Source organism: Ostrinia nubilalis, chromosome 20, assembly GCF_963855985.1.
Source record: "Ostrinia nubilalis chromosome 20, ilOstNubi1.1, whole genome shotgun sequence".
NCBI classification, from domain to species: Eukaryota; Metazoa; Arthropoda; class Insecta; order Lepidoptera; family Crambidae; genus Ostrinia; species Ostrinia nubilalis.
The window spans coordinates 3640294-3664879 of record NC_087107.1 but is presented as its reverse complement, the minus strand read 5'-3'; the positions used below and the strand labels follow the sequence as shown (position 1 = coordinate 3664879).

Genomic DNA, 24586 nt, shown 5'->3' with positions numbered 1-24586 from the left:
TTTAGAATCTCAAATCGCTTATTTTAAAAATAAAACCATAAATAGAAAACGAATAGAGGTAACTTTGGGAATTTATTCTATCGAGTCAACTTCATCAAATCGTGTTTCCATCCGTTAATTGCCCTAGAAAATATCCTCAACTATGCCCAATAAAAATCTTAGCCTTTAATTTTACTGTTTAGTACCTCAAAAATGATAAATGAAAACCTCATTTTCGCCATTTTCTCTGCTACCCGGCCTTAATTAGTTAATTACGAAGTAAGAGCGGATACAATTATAGTACCGTTGAGATAAAATTGCGTTGAAAACTTCTCGCAAGATTTTGACGGATTTAATCTCAAGTGAATATATTGAGAGAGAAAGGAATATTATGAATTCAAATAAAACCCCCCAAAAATCATACAAATCTGGATATTTTGGTATGTTATTTAACTTCTTTTTTTTACTTGTTCCTATAATATGGTGACCTAGATTCTAGGTATTTTGCTTAGCAATGGGAAAATTATTGACTCACAAACATATCTCACAATCAGAACGAAACTTATTAAACGCCAAATAATCTTTCGTTACTTAAAATTAGCGCAGTAAATGATAATGCAACAACACCGGTTGACCTTTACGAAGTAATACAACTTGATATCGCTAGATGGTTCAATGAAGAATTGTTTACAGATCACAGATGCATAGGAGACATATTAATAAACGAACAACAGATTGATCAACGTCCAATGTTGCAATCATTAAACATCTCATGTGCAATGCACACAGTAAATTGTTTACGTAATAACTTCTCATGAAAGCTATACATAAAACAATAACCGGAGACATATAATAGCTTTTTAATTATGAGGCTTAATGCCAGTTATTTTTAAGATTGAAAATAAATTTGTGCAAAATATAGGTTTTGAAATTTCTAGTTTTATGAATTGATTTATCGTGACTTCTGATTTTAATGGAAATAACGATCTTGTGTCACGTAATAACTATAGTATAGCCTGACCAGGAACATAAAAACCCTGGCATAGAGGCGCGTCAATTGCATTTGATAGTGCAACACTGAGTACAGTCGTACCTGTGTTAAATTAATAGCCTAACTTTATGTATCAGGATTCAGGATTACGGGCTAATTTGATATTTTCATAAATTAACGAAAAAATATTATTATAGGTAACCTGGTTTAAATAAATTAAATGAAACCATCAATCGAGCTAGTAGGATTTATTTTATTATTCATCAATAATCAAATTCAGGACTTGAATATTCAACTGCAATATATGCTCATGAACGCTTCAAACTCAGTACTTCTTTCCCAATTCCATGAAATTCAACACTTAGAAAGTGACAAAAATTTTTAAAATAGGTAGTTGAAACAAACCACAGCTAATTTTCATAGTGGACTGTACTATACGATAAACATGTCAGTCAATTTGACAACCTTTGTCGGAAACATTATTCAATGAAAATATTGTCCGAACCCTTAGTATTTTTCTTCGACAAATACTTTAACACATTGTGAACCACTTTTCTTTCACGACTATAAAAAGATTTTAGCAATTTAATTCACAAAATCAATTACGCACATTTAAAATAAAGTTTGTTTACACTTTGACAGCAATAGACTGACATGCTAGGTGACATATCAATGAAGTTTTCAGTTACTGTTGCCATTAAAAGAAATTAGTACCATTCGTTTTCCGCAACATGGCGAGGGTTTTTATGTTCCTGGTCGGGCTATAAAATAAAAACAAATAATACGGAATCTGAGCAAAATACTAGAATTTATGTGCAGCAATAACAATCTAGACTAATGAAGAGAAATCACACCAGTCAGAGCTAACGAGCAAAATAATCATACGATGCTTTGTTACCTTCGCTGGCTTACCGTTTCTTTGCAAGTTGGATAACGTACTGTGATAAAATGATTGAATTTAGGTTCCAAACTTTCACGATGATTACACACGTAGCGTAGCACTGACCTCTTTTTAATTGTACGCCTAATGTTCGTAATGACAGTTACAATTACAGACGACGTAGACGGGCTAAGAAAATCAAGAGTAACAATCCAATCCTCACTCCAGTAACCAACTTAGGCAATAAAACAAGAAATGTTATGACAGCGCAATCTTCAGCCCATTCATAGTCGTACCAAACGAGCTTTCTTGCTTATTACTTATTTATTATTACTACACGACTCTACCACAGCTATATTTATCTCCAGCGTACAAAATCAAACATCAATCAACATGTAATGCAACTATCCAGTTCATATTACGACCGCTGCGCCGGCGCAGTGAAAGTGCGGGAAGTGGCGGCTCCGTGACAGATGGCGATCGATGATTGAACGTCCACGATTGTTGTGACGTAGCACACGCAATGTCGCTCGAATGCAACAAAAGTGAATCAGCTTCAACAATGTAAATTGTCGATCAATGAGATCAGAATGGAGTCCATTCAACGATATAGTCGTTCTTTGACGGACAAAGGGCGTCATATTTGTTTCACTCAAAAATGAGTCGTCAGACGACATATCCGTTGGAGATCTGCAGTTAGACAGTCTAGATCGAGGCAGTAAAATGGAATTGGGAACAATGTAGTTAAACGCTGAAAACACATTAGTTCAATCAATAGGACTATTACAGTAAACTATTGATGGAAGCTAAATTCAATAAAGACGCGACAAGATGAACAAAAGGTCAAGAACACAAACTCACTTCGCTATAAGTAGGTAAAGGTTAGATAAATTCATTGTCATGAGAATCACAAGTTCACAACTAGAGACCAAAGGCATGAAAAATAACTATTCCACTTAATAAAACACCAAGCTTGAGTTGACATAGGGCATGTGCGTATGTACGCAACAATAATTATTATTACCCATTTCAATTTAGATAGAGGAAGAATAGCAAAACTCCTCAAAAGATTATTACAAGGAATGATGACTACCTTACCTACGCAAAACTCGAGACCTTTCTAAAGAAATTTGTCTGTCTGCCCCTCGAAAACCAATGCGCTGGCATTCTAAAATTAGATCGCTATTAAATTCGGCGCCCCACTGGCCAATACGATTCAAGGTCCAGATGCAGGATACCTGTATCCTTACCGTAAGGAGGATGTGCATCCGTCGCCGCCCACGGTGCTTTGTGTCGACAATTGCCAGGTCTTCCCTATTCGCTTGGGAACTAACTGCTCGTTTCGCTTGACATCTGCCGTTGTCAGCTTAAGCTAAACGAAGGTCACTTTGAACTTGGTTTATCTACCAAACTCAAACACCTTTATCTGTTTACACAGATTCGAACGCGTAATTGCAACTATAGGTACCTCTGATATCATGCCCATTGAATTCTTTGCGAGCAATGCGTGGAAAGTCACGGTCGGATTCAGCTTATGGTGACATTCATACACGTTCTCATTCTGGGCACGTCGCATGAGCCGATGCGCTATACCGCCCATTATCATATTGCGATCGAGGAATACCACCATGACAATGGCACCGTTATCGTTTGTTTGGGCCGATGAAAGCTTTGGCGTGGTGCCATACTGATATTATAGCGGCGTTAATGTTTAAAAACATCGATAACATTCGTATTGTAAACTAAACACTGCCATGCGTATGCGCAGCCACGTACTAGCTGATGAAGTTCAAAATATCTGCTAAATTGATGAATTCATTATAATTAGGGGCATTGTAAGATATTTTTGAGAATAAACGAGACGCAGTAGCAGGTAATCCTTAGCAACGTGCTAGTAATAATAGTAGCCGATTAAAGAAGGCTACTTTAAAAGTATAAAATGGTTTGGAAAGAACATCTTTAGATAGAGAAAACCATTCACCTAGAATAAGGATTGACTATACAACGGGAAAGACATGTCAGACACACAAACAAGACATGGTTGAGTAGCTTTTGGGAGAGGATGGGGCGCGCGAGTGACTTCGGCTGCTTCGCTTGAGTAGATCCAATAAACATGTTCTTTGTGAATAGCTTTTAGATTTCAGATAATTGACAAGCATTAATTGATTATATTTATATCTCGGAAGTTTTGAAGAAATATTGCAATTCCATAGCGTACTGGATGTGCGAACTGTAAATGGCAAACGCTCTAGATGCGCGTGCGGCGGCACTCGCCACCCATTGCGTTCACGCACCGGCGCGCGCCGATATAGCTGAAGCTCATACAGTAGGTGCATTCCTCACCTATTACAAAATGAAGAACATAACTCGATTCAATCTCAGCCACAGACTATTTATGGCTTGCCATAGAAGAGTACTTACCTAATAGCACTTACTACAGTAAGGACAACATAGCAAGCAACAATCTGAGACAATCACAAAGGAATGTGTCAAGATTGCGGCGATCGGAAATAATCGATTAATAACATTGCAACAAAATGGTACTATGTTTAATCATAGACATAGAGAATTTACTGATTTACTGCTTGGTTTTATTAATTGAAGCCTACTGTTCCGATCTTCACGTTATCGATTGCCATATTCCACGCGTAATGTGGCACACATTTTATGCTCACCAGTCAGCATTATCGCGCTAATTCTGACATTCACTTGATAGTATCGGAAACAGATAGCAACGATGCAAGCGTCAGACGGCAACTCGAGTGAACATTAAATCGGCCTGTTCAATCGAAATTAACCTTGACAGGGCTTATTATCCTCTAATTTAGCTGTCGCTATAGCATGATACATTTTGAACGCAAAATACTGAGGTTAATACTCAGAACTAGAACGTTAGGAGACCAGCGAAGGCTAATGAACTAAATGGAAAATTAAGCCTAGTTGACATTTTCCTAATTAACATTGCTAGACTAGCGACTAACCTAGTAAATTGTTCTCAAGCCTATGTAGTTACCGAAGAAGCACGAGGAAGAGACAATCTTTCCATTATCATATCCTCGATATGTTCACACACTTACTGCTATTACTCATCGCGTTTTAAAGTTTTTAATCGTATGAGCAAAAAGTGTTATACCGGACGTCCTGGTACACTTATGCAGTTTAAATGTTCAACTGTACATTTACGACTCGAGTTACTGGAATAGAACATCGATTGGCCGTGATTTTAGCTTCATTGTCGTTGTTCCGCGTTTTTTCTTCGGCGACAAAGGTAGAACGAATGCGGTCCAATTCCGAGGGTGCACCAGTCGTGCTCGTGATGCTCGCACAATGCGTCGCTATGGATGGACGACAAGTGGGTCGGCTGTTGTCGCACTAACAATAGATGCTGCTCAGATCCATCTCTCAATGGTCGACACATTGAATGATGTCAGAGCGGACGCGGGAACAATGCCCCCGTCGTAATTAATGTGTACCCAGTTACACACGCCGTAAACAAACAGCCTAACCTAGAAAAGTGAAAGACCATCGATCAAAGTGTACTGTATAATTCACAGAACATACCACGCAATAATGCAAAAGAATATAGGCTAGGCAATGAAGCGTAGTTGATGAGGGTGGAAATCGATATGGCCACTAATTACTTTTCTTTGTGAGCATGTATTCAATAGCTTAACAAAAGTTAGTAGAACTTTCTAGAATTGCAAATGGAACACCCCGAATTTCGACAGAGCCTGCATGCATTAGTGGGGAAAGCCGCGGATGTTGATTGCATCTAATTTGCCTACGTTGCGTCAAGTCCGTTTGGAATTACTCATGTATGATCGATAGTGATCGGTCAAACTGGAGTGAACTGCAGGAATCCGGTTACATAAAGCGCATCATGGAATGCTTCATGTGACAGCAGGTGTAACGCAGCTAGGGTTGCCTGCTGTCCAGCTTTAGCCGGACATATTTGGCGCTTTTCGGACGTGTCCGGACAAATATTTTCTTGTCCGGCCTCTCCGTCTTTTGCTAAGCTTTTTATGTGGCAGCTGCTCCAGTCGAAAATAGAGCGCACAAGTAAAGTCATGACGAGATTTTTAATAAGAAAAATTTTTCGGCTGTTAGAATACAATATGGCTCAAAAGGCTTTTAGGGTAAACTGTCCGGTCAAATAAAGCACCGAGTCCGGTTTTTCTATTTTTGGACCTGGCAACCCTTCGCGTGACGGCAGGTGTCACGCAGCGCAAGCGCAGGGGAAACGAATGTCGCAAAGACAAATCGCAACACTTCCCGCGCTAGGTCTCTCGCCGGAGGAATGTAACAATTTCCTTTTATAGCCAATGCGATAGATTTTCTTTCATGATTTAGGTGTCGTTTGAATGAATTCATGAATTGTTTAGCGGGAAAGTTGATTCTTAACACGAGGAATTATTCGTCAGAAACGATAGATACGATTAAAAAAAATTGAAGCAACCATAAATTAAATAGGTACTGCGACTTCGATCGCGTTTAAGTTCCATATTTCAAATTCAATCCTCCATCCATAGCCATACCTCAAAAGACCATTTTCAACAATACAAAAATACTGTCTTGAATTCGACGAATTTTTGCACAGTTTCATCATGCAACATCTGCCGATCAGCTACATAATGATGTCAAGTAGTTTTCTAGATTTCGTCAGATGTTTTTTATGTCAATGAGTAATTGACCTATCGCTGTTTCAACAGATTTTCAGGCAGTTTAATTATCGATTGATCAGTTAATTTTTTTCAGAATCAACCAACCGTCTCAAGTCACGCAATAGGTACCTTCTAATTTGAAGTTTTATAAAGGTATCAGCAATCGACAATTTAATATCAAACATGCTTGATCTATACTGGTTTTAGTCCTTGATACGATCTGTGCACGTAAGGCGAAAGTAAGAAGCACAACAACCTTAACGAACTTATGTTTAAAGAAATAAACTTGATATTCGCGTTATTTATTTAATGCTGTAAAATTATCTTCAGTAGAAACACTTGAATGATGTGCTATATCGTATTTTTACTGATTACTGATAAGCCGAATCGATAATACTGACTGATAAGATATTTGCAGCAAATAAGTCATGCTCCAACAATTATGCAATAACAAAGGTGTGGTTACATCTTACATGTAAGTGCCCTCTACTTATTGGTAAAGGTCACATTTTTAACGCAAGAAACTTCCAGATATTTGAATTGAATAAGTCATTCAATAGCAATCAGTATAGAATGAATCCTTTACATTATAAGTCCGTAAACAAAATTATCTAATGACTAATATACAACACAACTCATAATTAATGTAATAACCACTACTTACTTGGATGTCCTAGCTAAAGTAAAGGGAACAAAGTACAGCTAGCTAATAACTAAAGAACATGAACGGGAATGGTCCATTTGAAATTTAAATAATTACTAATTACCTACTTATTTATTAGGACGAATTATTAATATTTATGTAGGTATACCATGATTGATACTTCTGGAGTCGGTGCCAAGATTATGAAACATGTAAAGTTTGCCTGCACCGACTCCAAAAGTATCAATCATGGTATACCTACATAAATATTAATAATTCGTCCTAATAAATAAGTAGGTAATTAGTAATTATTTTTCTACGTTTTAGTGTAGGTTTTTTGGAGTCGGTTTTTTTTTTTTATAAAATTTTACTTATTTCTTGCTTTTTAGTTAACTAATTATTACCTTGATGTTACCACTGAAGGTAGGCAGTACACTGAGACCAAAAAAAATTGGTTCATAATCGGCGGAGATATTGCGTATAAAAAAGTTCATCCCCAATTTTCCACCCTTGGGGGTGAAATATTTTCTTCAAATTCGCATGAAACCACCCTTTTGATAATACCTATTAATAAAAAAATAATCGTTCAAATTGGTTTATAATCGGCGGAGATATTGCGTATAAAAAAGTTCATCCCCAATTTTCCACCCTTGGGGGTTGTTTTTTTTTATTATTAAATTTAAATGGGACCACCCTTGAGGTATTACCTATACGCCGAAAAAAGATTTGTTCAAATCGGTTCATAATTGGCGGAGTTATCGCGTAACAAACATAGAAAAAAAAAAAAAAACATACGGGTCGAATTGAGAACCTCCTCCTTTTTTGAAGTCGGTTGAAAACAAATAAGTTCAAATATGAACTTAAAAGGACCAAAATCCATGATTTAAAAGAAGATGCATCTTCAAAAGAGTAAAACAAAAAGCGAAGTTCAAGCAGACGATGTTCTTTTTGTGGGTCCAAGTCGGGGAATGCAAAAAGTTTGACAGCGTCCGCCATTTAAATTCATCAAACTTTTTACCATGGAGTTCGTCTAAAAATGTAACCAATCCATCAATCATCCCATTGAATGAAAAATACATGATTTTGGATAAACTCAACAGTGTTTGTAGTTTACAGTTTTTACAAAATTCTAGTCACCCTAAGTTTAAAATTTAAAAATACCTGACGATTTAAATGGTCAACGATCACTTACGGAAAATTCATAAGCAGTAACTAAGATCGAAGGCCAAACGTGCCCATCAAACACGGAATCATCTTACTCATCGAACAATTATGTTACTAACTTACTATGATACCTAATTTATTTATTTACCTAATATACCTACTTCAATTTCCTTCTAACTAGTCGGTCAATTATGTCAGAAGTATTCGCTACTTCGTTGGCTTACTGGGGTGCAGTGCAGCACACCACACTGTACATCCAAGTTTTCTTTCTATCTAATGAATTAATGACAGGCAAGTCAACATGCCCTAAATAAAACTTCCGGATTAACTACACCTAGTCATATGGTAGTTAGTGGGTCTGCGCCGGCGCATAGTGCATCTTTGATATCGACCTCATCAGAGGCTCAGAGCATAGTCCACACAAAGGCAATGAAATTATTCTCCAAAATTCTACAATATTTAAATTTTTGGCAAATAATAACCTAAATTAGTAATTAGTATTATTAGTTACCTACCCATTATCAAATCAAAAGGTAAACGGCTGAATTTGTCATTGTTAAAGAAAATTATAAATTAAAATGGCAAGTTGAATGGACTTCGACTTCAGGGTTTTATTGTGAAATGAAACAAAGTAAGAATTGACACTCAAGAGTCAAGAAATCTAGCCTGTGATTGTTTTAAATATTGTAATACAATAAATTCAACAAAAACAGTGTTGAATCTACACTCGGTTTAAATTCGAAGTGCTACCTTTTTAGCATGATTTCAGAATAGCATGTTTTAATTTCTGTCTGACAACGATTTTGGTGGGCGTCCTGTATATGTAAATGTTGTCTAAATCTCATTAGAACGTGTGTATAATGCAAATACACGAGATCGCGATAGCCCGATGATTCATACATAGTGTTATTTATAATTAAATAAAATGTATTCAGTGGTTGGGTAAAATCATCTTTGTTTGGAGAGGATATCCAGTAGGAAATAATAATACTGCAGCTTCAGATGAGGTCATTGTTACATTGCATATTCCTTGTAATAAAGGGATAATGATATCGCCAAAAACGGCATATTCCCAAAGAAATAAAAGTTCATACTTTGATATCCAACGGGTCCACGAGTTCCACGACATTAAAAATAATAAAAGCATTTTCTAAGTATTTTTAAAATTTCATAGACCCGGTGGGAAAAGAAGAACAATAGAGTTGAGGATCTTTGGGAATAAGCCCCGAAATCTAGCACGAGATAAGCAATAATATGGTAAGCAATTGCTTACCATCAGGTGATCCGTCTGCTCGTTTGCCTCCTATCACATAAAAAAAAAAAAAAAAAAAAAAACGAGAAATACGCTACTTATGACTGAATTTGGGAATGGACTACGTAAAAAGTTTGAGTTTTTTGCCTGTCATGGTGATATTGTGAATGAAGAATACAGAATCGTAAACTTAAAATATTAGATACCTACAGCCCGTAATATCTTTAAGACCGATTTTTTCAACAAACAATTTTGGAATTCCATGGCTTATCGAAATTAACAAATTTTCTGATTTTCATCATCATCATCATCATTTCAGCCACAGGACGTCCACTGCTGAACATAGGCCTCCCCCAATGCTTTCCATGTTGATCGATTGGTAGCGGCCTGCGTCCAGCGCTTCCCTGCTACCTTTACGATGTCGTCGGTCCACCTTGTAGGTGGACGTCCCACGCTGCGTTTACCGGTACGCGGCCTCCATTCCAGAACCTTTCTGCCCCATCGGCCGTCAGTTCTGCGTACTATGTGCCCTGCCCATTGCCACTTCAGCTTGCTAATACGTCGGGCTATGTCAGCGACTTTGGTTCGTTCACGGATCTCCTCATTTCTGATTCGATCTCGCAAAGAAACACCAAGCATAGCCCTCTCCATAGCACGCTGTGCAACTTTGAGCTTCTGTATAAGGCCTATAGTGAGAGGCCACGTTTCCGAGCCATAAGTTATCACTGGTAACACACATTGGTTATACACTCTAGTCTTCAGGCATTGAGGTAATTTGGACGAAAAGATGTTGCGTAGTTTCCCGAACGCTGCCCAGCCGAGTTGGATTCGACGATTGACCTCCTTCTCGAAATTGGACCTACCTAGCTGAATCGTTTGTCCGAGGTATACATACTTGTCGACAATCTCGAGAATTGAGCTCCCAACTGAAACTGGGTAGGGCGTAACATGGATATTCGACATAAGCTTCGTTTTGTCCATGTTCATCCTCAGGCCTACCTGTTGGGAAACTCGATTAAGGTCTTCGAGCATTGTGCCAAGATCTTCCAACGATTCTGCCATGACCACAATATCGTCGGCAAACCGAAGGTGAGTGATGTACTCGCCATTAATGTTTATGCCGAATCCTTTCCATTCCAGGAGTTTGAAAGCGTCTTCCAATGCAGCGGTGAACAGTTTCGGTTCTGATTTTACTCCTTGGTTTTCTTTTCCTCTTGATGTAACTAATGAATTTTTTGAATTCAACAAGATCTAGATTCTAGCTTGGTGCATAGCAACAATACATATAGCACAGCTAGATAAGTACCTACTACATAACGTAATAAATTGTACACAAATAGTAACCAAATAGCTGATAAGGAAACCATAAGCATTTTATGCAATTTGTGGCAACCGTACTGTGGTACCTAGTGAACGTTGAGTGCCCATGAAAAGAGGTAATTGTCCTACTTCACGATTCTACCTTTAGCAGTTTCTATTGGCGTTGGTGAATCATAGAAATCCTGTTAATTTCACCTTGAACTTGCCCAGTCGTTAAAGAGCCTTTAGAGGCCATTCGGTTCATAATAGCGTCACCACACCCTGGGGAATATAAAAACTTTCACATTTATGACAATTAAATAGGTATCATTCATAAAAGCATTAGCTAACAATGTTACTAACAAATGAGTACAGAGTAACAGAGTACAGATAGAGTAACTGACACCCAAGTACCTGTCTTCTTTGCTGGATGACGAAGATGGAAGTGCTTTGAGGGAAGAACTTTGCTGGATGACGAAGATGGAGGTGCTTTAGGTGTAGAACTTTGCTGGATGACGAAGATGGAAGTGCTTTGAGAGAAGAACTTTCTGGATGACGAAGATGGAGGTGCTTTTGGCGAAGAACTTTGCTTGATGATCAATATGGAGGTGCTTTTGGAGAAGAACTTTGCTGGATGACGAAGATGCATGTGCTTTGTGAGAAGAATCTATCTCTACATTTGAGTATTTCGAGCTACGGTAAGCAAAGAAGTAAGTGCTTAGAACTTTAAGAGAACTAATAATATCCCTAACATGTGCAGACATCTCGTGAACATCAAAGGGACCACAACTCAGATTCCCGACAAATCAACACTTAACGTCAAGCTCAACTCAATTGAACTTGAGTAACCTTTACCAGAGACCTTTGAAACAAGACTGTAATTGTAAAGGACTTAGTCAGTTAATGAAGTAAGTTTGCAGCTGTTCGACAAAAGTATGTCACGACAATTTTTATATTTCAAGGCCTATCCATTCTTTGTTCCCACGGCAAAAATTGGAACGTATTAAAAACAATAATTAGATTAATTTCTTTCGAGTTCCCACCGGAACGGAACAGATCCGTGTAAATCGACCTTGTTGTGATAAATTGAATTTTACAGGTAAAGATCTAACTTCAGAATATCTGTAGCTATACTGTAGCAGCAGTGAAGTGACTCACTGATCGTGAAAATGGAATAATTGCCTATTTTGACTCATTAGCGATGACGAACTGTATAGTTGGTGTAATAAAAGAACTCACAATGAACCTTTAAACTCAAAACAAAGACTTGGCTGATGACTTGACGTTATCATGCTTGAAGCAAACGTGAAAAGTTAGCGTGTGTTTAGAACTACTTGCTTCTTGATATGATAATGGATAGGCGCCTAGGCTGTAACCACTTGTACGCCTAGCAATCGAATGAATAATCAGATTGTTAGTGTCCACTCAATTGATTCAAAGCCGATGGTGAATACGCAAATGTTGTTCAAACAATGTTATTTAAACTTTAAAATTAACCGGAATTAACATTACCGATAACTAAGAAATGGCAGATAAAAATATACCCAGACGCCACCACACACGTCTAAAATTAATTTCGATCGACAAAAGAAGTCTGCAAAAAGGGGGATGAGTCATTCAGAATGTCATCGTTCCGGATATGTTCTACACTGTAGTCAAACTGAATGCTTTAGGCAATCAATGAACTGACACAAAATCCAGACTGTAGGACCGGTACGGTACAATGGGCAAGGCCGTGGCTAGCGATTCATGCAGGTGCGCCGGCGCACTATCAATATAGGGTGTCCAGATTCAACTGGAAGGGGGCGGATAGCGGAACTATAAACCTGTGATTGGCTGTTTGAGAACAGAAGGCTGAGCAATCAAGATTATTTAAACTAGCAGAAAAAAAATTAAGTAGAGAAATAAAGTGTCTATGTTAGTTTTAAAAACAGAGCATCAGATGCAATTGCATCATGCTGGTAATTTGTGATCATATCAAAGCAAAAACCCTCCAGACCTTTTCAGTGGAAAATTTCAGTTATGTAGGTAATCGATGATTGTATTAGAAGATTGAGAGATAATCATGTTTCTAAAAAGTCGAGTTATACTGTTTTTTACTGTCCGAATGAAGACTACGCCCATGGCAACACTCTTACGCAGGTATCAGCGCTGTATAATTTGCGCAAACACCTTTATCGCGCCTAAAACACTTTAATTTGGAGTGGTTACTTCATTGCTTGCTCATGTGATAACTGTATATGTGACTATGTCATGAAGTACCTAATTCCTTTTAAAAATCGTTGGCTTATGAATCGTAGCTGATAAACGTTTTATATTGATGATGACTTAAACATAATACTTTTGGTACATATTGGGGACATGACATTGGTGTCATAAGTTCTGAGTCAAAACAGACCTAAGTTCTGTTCTGACTCAGAACTTAGGTCAAAATTAAATATTGTCAATGCCGTACTTTAATAGTAGTTAAATAGCGAATAATGACGTAGTATTTGATATTGAGAACTAGGAACCACTATAAAACAATTTATCAACGATATGCTAAGAAGGTCGCAAATGAAATGAAGCGTTTCTATTTCTTCTACTAAGTCCTATTTTTTATGGAACTGGAAAATGTTTAGACTATTAGGGAAGTAGATAATGAATAGGTAATGGAGAATAATAGTGATGTTTATTGAGGAAAATCCCATAGGTGTCATATGTCATGCTCTAATGCCAGTATTATGCAAGGTTGTTGGTAGCTACCTAGTTATCATCAAGCGAATAATTAATACATGAATAAGAACATGCAAAATTATTATTGGCGTCCGGAAGATATCCTACGAACTTTAAATGTTTTGCATCATCATCATCCAGATCACTTAAGTTTCCTTGGCTGACTCTCTTTTTAGCAAAATGGAGGATTTGGCCAACACTCCCCATTCAATGAGGGTTATCGTTTTAGCGCTCACCAGTTAGCGCCACTGTAGGGTAAGGTCCTGTCACTTGCTAGTAGCGAAGACAGTGGCGCCAACTTGTGAGCGCTAAAGTGGTAGGAGGACTATCGTATTTGCACTCATCAAGATGGCGCCACTGTAGAGTGAGGTCCTGTCAATCGCCAGGGGTGCCAACTGTTAAGTATAAAAACGATAGCCCTCATTTGCAAAAAATCTTGAGGGTTTGATAGAATATGTAGTACTAGCAGCGATTAGCAGAGAAACCTGCTCGCCTGAAATCATTTGGACTAAAGAATCTGGTAGCGCTTTCCTTATCTCTTCAAGCATTATGATATTGAGGTTGTCCATAAAATCTAAAAACTTTATCAGACTAAGTAAATAGGTATTTTGGTCGACTTAATTCATTCGACAACAAACAGAACGTGCAGTTTTTTTGCAGTGTCGCCACTTTCGCCGACCGTCACACTCGCGCGACGTTGTAGCGCCGGCAGACTGTGTTACCTACTTTAATTGTTTAATGCAAAATGATAAATTGGAGTTCATCGGCCAGCGATCGAAATTACTGATTACGTACCATAGTAACTAGACAACTATTCCAGACGCGTTACCTAACATTATACAGGGTGGTAAAATAGTCTTAAAGAAGCTGGAAACTATGCATTCCTAGAACCAAGTTATTCAGAAAGAATATTATACTGATATCTTTTCTACATTCAGACTCTTTAAATCATCAGTACCATGACTCCTCAAATGGAAGCCTTGGATTGTTAAAGACGTACTACACCGCAATACTGTGGATTAATAAAAATTTTCATCAATATTTAAGTAATGAATACTTTAGAATTGCTATTATGTAGGCTTAAAGCGCTTGTGGCAAAACATTTACCAACCTACACATTGTTTTCTCACACCGCACCATGATTTATGTTAATGTTATGCTTGAATAACTTACAGATGCAATTGGTTGGGTCAAATGAAACCAAGGTGATGAACATCTGTTTTGGTAACTAGCTATAACTGTTTAATTTTCATTAGGTGTTCCAAGAAATGGCAGAAGGAAGCAATTGACAAATTAATCAAGTAGGTACCAAGAAAATTATGACGGTGTCATATACGTAATTACTGCAATTACATCGAGTTTATTAGTTTCATGTCATAGGCTAAGCTCAAGTCTAAATTTAACGGTGGTGTAATCTACTATAGTATGAGTTTTCCTCCCTTATCAGTGGAGATAACGATGCTTATTCAGGTCAATATCTGGTGATAACAGTCGTCTAGCTCTTAGGCGTTATTTGCCGCTAGTAGTAAAGGATATAATACATTTAGCCTTGTTCTCTACGTGATAAGTGACACTTCTGCTAAATTTATGACTCCATTGATACTTGCACGGGCAAAATTCATTTGCAGTAATGTATGATATTTTACAGGCGTAACTTTACAGTAACATTTTAAATCATGCACACAAGAAACGCATGAAATTGGAATTTAAAAATCGTGAAGTTGGTAAATAGGTAATACATGAAAATATATGCGAAGAGAAGCATCAAATTGTGTTTAGAAAATTCCTTAGCAATATTTACAAGACTAATGACCTTATACACAACTTATTTCTTAGGCAGCTATGACTAAAACAACGAATATCAACGGAATATACTGTCTATCCTTAAAATAATGCTCAATGGTACTAGAAAAAGTGCACTTACCCTTAATCAGCGGTTCCGATACAATGTTGACATCTTCTTGTGGGATCATGTCCATCAGGCGTGCAATATCCGTCGCCAGCATGTGATCTACGACCTCGAGGAGCTTCGGTTTCAACGGGTGGAACTTCGTGAAATCGTGATTTGCTAACGTCTCCTGCATCTTCTTAATATCGGGGAAGTCGCCGGGAGATATCTGTTGTTCTCTTTGGATTCTATCATACACCTGACCCAGATTTTTGATCAATTCCTTCTTTTTACCGTCTTTGCCAAACATCGAAGGCATTTCTTTCCTCAATTCACTGACAATATAAGCGTGGACCTTCGCCAATCGTGCTCTTTTGATCAGGTCATTCAGTTTACGTAAAGCAGCGTTCCTAGGTAATGATTGCATGTCTCTGAAGAGATCCTGCTCTTCATCTTCAAATAGCCTTCTGTTAACATCGTATCGGAGAGGTTGGTCCCAGAATGAACCAATGTAAACTCGAGCTACCTCGGGGGTTTGAAGCACTTTGCCTAGTGACCACATGAGAGCACCATACACTCGCATGAGCTGTTGGTGGTCAATCATGTCAGCCTTGTTTAGTACAATACGGATTTTATCGTCGTGCCCCCTCAGCGCTTCAATACTGCGTCTGAATTCGTCTGAAATGTCTAATTTGTGGGCGTCAAACAAAAGGATAATGCGGTCCACCCGCTCTGCAAACCATTCCAAGACTCCTGTGAAATCATAGCCTCGGTCTACACGCTGTTTCTCGCCAGACAGAATGCCGGGGGTGTCTACGATAGAAATGCCGCGAAGCACTGGAGAACTGACCGTGGAACATTGGAATCTATTTAAAAATGCATTTCCAAACTTGCTGAGCGGCCGGAACTGTTTTTTGGGGTCAACAACGAGTGCGTTACCAGGTATTACGCCCTCTTTTTCATCGTACATCACCGCTATAAACCTATCTGTTGTCGGCTCCGGTCCGATACGAATGCCCGGAAAGTCTCGCTCCAAAAGATATTTGATAAACGTAGTTTTACCAGTCGAATATTGCCCGACGAGCAATATCATGGGCTTTGCATCAAAATCTGGCTCTTCTAGCTGCGGTGAGTGGAAGTCATGAAACTGATAATGCTGTTCCAGCGGTAAAAGTTTCGTTTTGTAAATCCTTTTGAGACCCTCCACGACATTTTCGATACTTTCGGATTTTTCACCTTCCTTCTTTAGCCAGCTAAACATGGTTGCGGTGACAGACTCCGCTGCAAAACAGAGTAAATAACACAGTCACTATTTCACTCACAGCACCACTTTTGACCGAATTTTATAACAAATACAGAGAGACCACCGCAATCATCCTCCTCCACGAAAAAATGAAAATGATTACGGATTATCGCGTTCGCGGATGACGTTGACGTACATGCGATCGTGACGTGAAGACCAAAGAGCATAAAAGAGTAAGAGACGGCACTCCATAGATATTTTTTGAGCTCACGCACACATATGCATTTTAGAGAACGACCCGCAAATCTTTACCAACCGCACAAACTACAGGCGGAGCTACCAACATAATGCCTTATTTTCTGACAGTATTAGTGACGTTCGTAATAACTTATCGATTATCGATACTTTGCTAGGGTTGTAATTGCATATCGATATCTAGTATAGGAACCTTCAATATTTTAATGATTACTATTTTTATTTTATACTATGTGTAAGTAAAACGAAGTTTTGTAACGTAAATTATTTATTTCGAAATAAAATAGGTATATTACAATAAGTATTGAACATGACATAGCAGTTGTAGGCATGAGGAATTATTGAAAATTATAACAAAGTACAGAAATGATAATTTTGTAAACTTTTATTTTCACAACTTTTTCTAAGAAAAAATAGGATTTTTATTTATAAACATCTTTAATTTTCTTATCAGCTGATCGAACCTCAGCCTCAAGATTACTTTTCAATGCTTTGTTGCTGTGCTTTTTTACTTTTGTCAGCAAAATTGTTTTCACTTTTTATGAAGCTGTCATTAATGATTTTACAACTTTTTCTTAGAAAAAGGTAACTTAATATTTTAAACATCTTATCATAAATTTCTTTATTATGTTGTTGACATTTAAACCAACTAAAATTACAATTTGTACTCAACATTAAGAAAATGAATTTTCCAACATTTTCCATATATATCTGGTCGGCAATATGGTCATGATAAAATTGTTTAGCTTCATTTACGGTGGTACATAATTGAATTGTTGGATAAACGAGACTTTTTTTATCATGCCACCATTCGCGAAGAGATATATATGCATACAAATCATTGTCAACAGGAGTTTTCACGCTCAAACACTCTTCACAAATTAAACAAGAACTGTTCTGTAATAGTTTGGCAGCTAAATACCCGCTTACATATACTACTGGTTGGTTTTCAAGGCTACACAAATTTTCAATGGGCTGTTCTAAGTTTTCAGGGTCCGGGATAGACAACACAGGATAAAATTCAGTGTCTGTGGAATCTTGAACATTAATTTTTATTTCTGTTGTTTTTAAATTAGTTTTTAAAATGTCTTTATATTCCAGCATATGTTTATTGTTGTCTGCTTCACAATTAGCACTTCTGCTATGAGGCACTTTCAGCCCAGTAACCATGCTTGTTTTAAGCGCTGCAGTAAAGTGCGTGATAGTGGGATTTCTATTGGTTACACTGTGTTGCCTAATGATTCCAAATAAGTTTTCCAGAGAGTCTTGGTTAAACTGTCTAAGGTTCATATATTTAAACCCTTCATTCTTTAACTTTTCCCAAATATCGTTTAAGGATTTGATAGATATTTGATATCCCTTTACGCATTTAACATTTTTTAGTATCGTGTTTTCTGCTGTTATAAATTTTATGGTTTTTAACTTATCAGTATAAAAGGTCCAAGACTCAATTACTTGATGTGGAAACATTTTCCCGGATCCCTTTCTTTACGTCATTTAAAGATGATGGACCATTTGTACAATCAAATAGTTTATCTAACTGTTCAATCACAAATGCTGTATCATTGCAATCAGAAACTTCTTTCCATGCCATCATTTTTAAAATAGCTGCCACGGTATTACTCAGAGCATGCGCAGCATACTTCACCCTCATCTTAGTTTTGAATGTTGGATTTACAATGGTACTATTCAGTTTTTTAAAATTTAAAAAATTTCTGTTGTGTTCTTCTGCAACTACCAAATGCCTCCATTGTGCAATTTTTCCATCGAAAGACATATTTCCACTTTTAAAGAAATTGTTTCGTAATGATTTGAACAAGTGAGGGATGTCATAGATTATAAAAATTTTGTCATTATTTACAGAGAAAAAGTTGCTATCTATGCCTTGTCCACAGTTTCTTTTTAACATGTTAAGAGCTCCTATATTTGTAGATCCCTGATCACAAACTGTTGTTAGAACCATAAATCCGATTTCTTTTAATTTTTTGATGATGTCCGATATAATTTTTGCCAGTTTTGCTGTTGATATTGTGCCTTCCACAAAATAGTGCGCAATATATTGTTTGTATTTATGTTTAGCACCCTGTATCATAAACACTAACGCATGGTCTGCAATTTTCTTTTCTCGTCCCATGTTCTCGCCCTCACCATAATCCACGTAGCCATCCACTTTATCAGCAATTTCGTTATAAATTATCCGTTTCTTTAACGCCATCTCGTCAAATATTAACGAGCAATATTTATTTTCCTTTGGCATACTTGATGCTTTTGCCTCTAACATATCAATTATATTTTTATTTATACCAGGCTCCATTGGTATATTTTTTAAAATCCTTTGGAGCGTTTTAGTGCTTGGTAGCGTAAACAGCTTTTGCATATAGCGGTATGCTTTAGGGGACCGTTTAAATATAGCCAAAGCATATATTTTGTTGGCTAAAGTCCACCTTTTTCCTTGTGACTTTTTTTTGTTATTCTGCACTACATCCTTTACTAACGATGTCAGCACTTCCGAATCTAACTTGTCTAAATTCACTCTTGACTTCGCTATATTCCTTATTGTTTTTTTTGCATTTTGTAACTGTCGCCAAAGCCTCTTCTCTTTAATTGTAAATGTTGATGAAGTGTCTGTAATAAAAACATTTCCATTAGTAAAAAAAACAACATTAAAGCAAATTGAATTGAATATTGGTTAATTAATCAGCAATTTTACTTAGTTTTTTAAATTAGGATGTTTTATCTTACCTTTCATTTCAATGTTTTTCTTAGGTCTTTTATAACTGTGGACTAATATTTCTGCCTGTGCATCTTGATGGCAAATGTTTTTATCATCTGAAATATTATAAATATGCAAATTAGTTTAAAATTTATTTTGTTGTTTTATGAAACATATTATTTCCAAATCAATCAATCATTATCAAGTTTTAAAAAAATGCAAAGACAGGATAATGATAGCTCTTCTCATAAAATATGAAGCGTGGGCCCACCTTCAATAACAATGACATAATATTAAAAAAAGGCATTTAGAGGTTTTAATGTTCTGCATTCTGGATGCGGTCTGCGGGTATGTCAAGACAATCTGTAAGTGGTCGTGATAAGGCAATCAGTCACGTGTGCTTTGCGTTCTTTGTTCGTATCCGCACGGTCAAATAGCATTAATATAAAATGTACAGAAACCTAGAATGTTGTACATATAAGTTCATTTTGACCTGACTGCAGACTGCAGAACGCATCCAGGGTGGCATTCTTTAGTTTGAGGGAAGGCATATTTTAGAAGGTAAATAATTAGTTTGTACACTTACCATGAGTAATGGGTTTATAGGTCATATGTTCTGGTGCATTGGAAGTAGAAGGAAGAGGTTCAAAAGTTGTTTTCGCAGAAATACCAGAATCTGGTATATCCACAGCTCCCAAACATGTTGAATTTAGTTGTTTGGTTGTAGTTGTAAGGGGAACTGAAAGCAGATAATGAAATGTGAATTGGGTAATAAAATGTCATGTTCTTACCCAACTTTAGGGTACAATCAGTCTAGTACATGTCTTGCTCACATTAAAAATTACTAGCTTATAAATATTATGAAACTAGCTGACCTGGCTAATTAATGTAGATTGCCTAAAATTTTTCAAATTGGTCCGGTACTTTTTTTGAAGAATTTGTATTACACAAATTACTAAAGTCCCTCTAACTCAACACACATTCTAAGCTAAATTGTGTTACGAGTGGGTTTACTACAATATTCAAGCTGTGGGGTTCTAACCCGCACTTTAGGCTATCTTGGCTTCGAGTTACGGAGCCGATCAAATACAAACAAACAATTAAATATTTCCTTTTTATATTATTAGTATAATTTTAGATAAACATACCTCGTTCAACTGGATTTGACTTCTTTGGAATGCAATATGAATGATCATAAAGAACTGTAACAAAGTATAGATATAATTAATAATTGAAATTATATATTATTTATTGATAAGCATACAACACATGTTTGTGGTTACAAAGAAAGAACCTTGTTAAATTGCAATCGGTTGGTTTGTTTTGGAAACCAAAGAAAATTAATTAAGACATCTAAATAATTCAGAAAAATTGATAGATAGTAAATTAAATTTAAAAAAAATAATTGAAGTCATCATCATACCTGTCTTGAGGTTTTCTTTATTGGAGTCTTTTACATGAAGAGGAAACTCTGTCAAAACTTCATCTGGCAAGATGGGATTGCTCAATTCCAGTGTTGGAATAGCTGAGTTCTTCAGCCGAGTTCCTTTGGCATTGAAGGATTCAGGAGTGAAGTGCCCACCACAAACAAACTTCAGTTGGTGTAACTTTTCAATAGGTACATATGCTAAGTCTTCTATGCCAGCATTTTTAACCCACATTCGACAACTGAAATAAGAAATACCTATTAGAAAAGAAAAAGAATAACAAACTGAAATTTATTCATCAACTAATTTCTTTTAGTATTGTTATGCAATTCATTTACAGAGTACGAAACAAAATACTGAAATTAAAAATTGGTTATGGTTATTTACTGTATGATTAAAAATATTAATCCCAGCCTTTAAGTTTACACAATCAGTAAAATTATCTTGTAATAAATGAGTGTTATTAGAAACTTACCGGTCAGAATCCAGAGGAAACCTACTCAAAAGTAAGGGTGATCCACCACGACTTCGCCTCTTATTACAAATAACGCACTTCTTGTTGTTTCTACTCTCCATTATCAGTAGAAGCCTAAAATGAAATACAGTAGAACGCCGATTATCCGAACGCCGATTAACCGAATCGCCAATTATCCGAATCGGTCCTAAGCGTAATATAAAAAATTAAAACCAAGTAATTATTGATTATTTTTGTTGGAACTTGGATATATTTCAACTGAGCGTTATTGTAGCAGTTCTACAATAACGCCAAGTAGCAATATATCTGTTTGTTAAACTAATTAAAGTTAGTTCTATGTATAACAGTTCGTTTTTCTCTATTACCAGTCTATGTCCGATTATCCGAATTTTCGATTATCCGAATCGGCCCCGGTCCCAATTAATTCGGATAATCGGCGTTCTACTGTAGGTATTAATTAAACAAAGCCTATAATTTCTCTCCAACCAGTGTCAATGCCCTGGTTCATGCATTTACCAGTTTTGAAAGTACATTTACATTTTCATCACATAGGGTTGTTTTTAATGAAAAATAGATTTGTAATAGATCTAATATTTCAAGTAAGTAGATAACATACCCATTAAACAGAAAAGTAAATAAGAGTTTAAACTTCTGTAGAAGTTGAAACACAGCTTATTTAAAAGAGTCTCTATCTCACAAAAAACATAACACTGAACAGCAAACTTTATCACGCCCGATACGGAGGAACTTAATCAACTCAACGTAAACGACAGAAAAGTTTATTTACAGTAATATTGCACCAAATCTGAGAAAATAACTTCACACGAATCAATTCGCCGGTTTAAAACTCAAACTCAATTGACAGACATTTTTTTTCATTTGTCAAACTAACAATACTACCAACATAAGGACACTAACAATTATTTTTAGTATGGTGGTATTGATCCGCGGGTTCCCCTGCTGTAGTGAAATCAATCCAAAATGCACTTTATTGCTTAAGGGATAAGGTTGTATATCAATTGCTACATATAGAGACTAGTTTTTGAATGAGAAGTGTCTACCCACCACGTGACTTTCGTGACTGCTAATCAGTGTTACTAGCAACAAATATTTAAATATTTCCTTATGCTGCGTTTACACTGCTCGGAAATTAGCCAAGTCAAGTCAAAAAAACAGTGGAGTGGGGATGAATCCCACTCCTCTGTTTTTTTGACTTGACTCGGCTAATTTCCGCATAGCGTAAAAGCAGCATTGTGCGCACGTGTGTTTATGGTTTACGAAAAGAACGGTTTCAGTAAGTTTCGGAACGAATTAATTTAAACAGAAAGGCCAGAAAATAAAATTTACCCTACAACTTGGTAAATCAAAAATCAATTTTAGGGGTATTTATAATTTATTTTGTATATCACAGTCCACCAACAAAACAACTCAGATTTATATTTTAATCCTAACTCCTAAAGCAGTACCACAGTAGTCTCTGAGATCCAGAATGCGCATAAATTTATTTACGGTCAAATTATTTAGACATAATGAGGATCATTTCGATTTTTAGCTGTGAATGCAGATTTATAGGGCTAAGAAATCCTTAATACACAGTCCAAAAATTTTTGTTCTACGACAAAAATTGACGAAGTTATGGCCAAATTACTAAAAAAGTTCACTGACCGCCCGGCGCGGGGACGATGACGTCACTATATCCGATCCGAACGCCGCCGGCGTACTGCGTGGATAGAAAATATTTTTTTCTAGCCAAACTATCAGTTTTAGAGACAAACTTGTAATGATATTTATTCATCAGAATAAAGTAAGCTATCGATAAGTAATTTTTAAAAATAGAAATTGTGAAAAATAACGCAAAAAATCCATACGCTAATACGATTCAATGGAACGCAGAGACGCGATTGGGGTCTCCGCGGTGGTATATTTGGCGATTTATTCAAATAAAGTGTTCATAAGTGTTGTTAGAGTCACATACACTTTATTGCACACCAAACAAATAACATAACAGAAGAAAAGGAACACACAAGGTACAATTAGGCGGTCTTATCGCTATGAAAAAATGGATAAGTATTAATTTATTTACTTCTAACAATAAGGTAATAGCTGAGGCAGATACACTCTGCCTAGGCTACAAGACATTGCTATGAAGATCATTTCGATGTACACGCAATACCTACCTGTTATTTTGTTTTTCTGAGTTAAACCTACGTACCTACCTATCTATTCGCCGTTCCCATGGGCGGGCCAGCTGCTGCAGGAAAGGACAGCTGCTCCCTCCTGGAAATCTATTTAATCTTAGCCTAGAAGCTGGGTATGACTCCCCCGCCCCCCTCCTCTCCCCAGGTCATAAGTTGGGCATTCTTCCCCCTCGGCCAGAAGTTGGGTATGATTTACCCCCCCCCCCCCCCCCCCGCCCGAAACTGGGTATGACTTGACCCCTCCCCCTCCCCCCCGGCCAGAAGCTGGGTAAGGCTTGCCCCTCCCCTCAGGCCATAAGCATAAGCTGGATATGACTCCCCCTAGGCCAGAAGCTGGGTAAGGCTAGCCCCTCCCCCCAGCCCATAGAAACTGGTTATGACTTGACACCCCCCCCCCCCCCAGGCCAGAAGCTGGTTAAGGCTAGCCCCTTCCCCCAGTCCATAAGCATAAGCTAGGTATGACTCCCCCTCGGCCAGAAGCTGGGTAAGGCTAGCCCCTCCCCCCAGCCCATAGAAACTGGTTATGACTTGACACCCCCCCCCCCCCAGGCCAGAAGCTGGTTAAGGCTAGCCCCTTCCCCCAGTCCATAAGCATAAGCTAGGTATGACTCCCCCTCGGCCAGAAGCTGGGTATGACTCCCCCCCCCCCCCCCAGGCCAGAAACTGGGTATCACTTGCCTCTCCCCCCCTCCCACCAAGGCCAGAAGCTGGGTAAGGCTTGCCCCTCTCCCCAGGCTATAAGCTGGGTATGACTTATCCCCCCCCCCCCCGGCCAGAAACTGGGTATTAGCATCATTATGTTA

The 24586-nt window shown here is 37.4% G+C and overlaps 2 protein-coding genes across 3 annotated transcripts in view; both read right to left on the bottom strand.

Annotated features, from left to right (window-relative positions):
• Positions 1–16904, bottom strand: part of LOC135081474 (EH domain-containing protein 3) — a 28451-nt gene extending 11547 nt beyond the window's left edge. Inside the window, exon 1 of one of the 2 annotated variants that reach the window (XM_063976180.1) lies at positions 15509–16904. In XM_063976180.1, coding sequence (XP_063832250.1) covers positions 15509–16733 — 1225 coding nt within the window. In that variant the 5' untranslated portion in view covers positions 16734–16904. The remainder of the gene's footprint in view (positions 1–15508) is intronic. The other variant, XM_063976179.1, reaches the window with a different exon arrangement.
• Positions 16905–19618: 2714 nt separating this feature from the next.
• LOC135081718 (THAP domain-containing protein 5-like) lies at positions 19619–21705 on the bottom strand. The gene is made up of 5 exons (XM_063976506.1): positions 21586–21705; positions 21107–21351; positions 20832–20885; positions 20270–20422; positions 19619–19799 (listed from the first exon to the last, which is right to left on the bottom strand). Exons 1-5 carry the CDS (start codon positions 21684–21686, stop codon positions 19681–19683), a joined length of 672 nt encoding a protein of 223 aa, XP_063832576.1. The 5' UTR covers positions 21687–21705; the 3' UTR covers positions 19619–19680.
• Between the last annotated feature and the right edge of the window lie 2881 nt (positions 21706–24586).

What these genes read in the sequence shown, in the direction of transcription:
- LOC135081718 (XM_063976506.1), bottom strand. Translation starts at nt 21,686, where the DNA reads ATGGAGAGTAGAAACAACAAGAAGTGCGTTATTTGTAATAAGAGGCGA. An exon ending in TTTCCTCTGGATTCTGACCG is followed by an intron (nt 21,352 to 21,585) that starts GTAAGTTTCTAA and finishes TTCTTATTTCAG; the next exon opens with TTGTCGAATGTGGGTTAAAA. An exon ending in GTCAAATCCAGTTGAACGAG is followed by an intron (nt 20,423 to 20,831) that starts GTATGTTTATCT and finishes ATCTGCTTTCAG; the next exon opens with TTCCCCTTACAACTACAACC.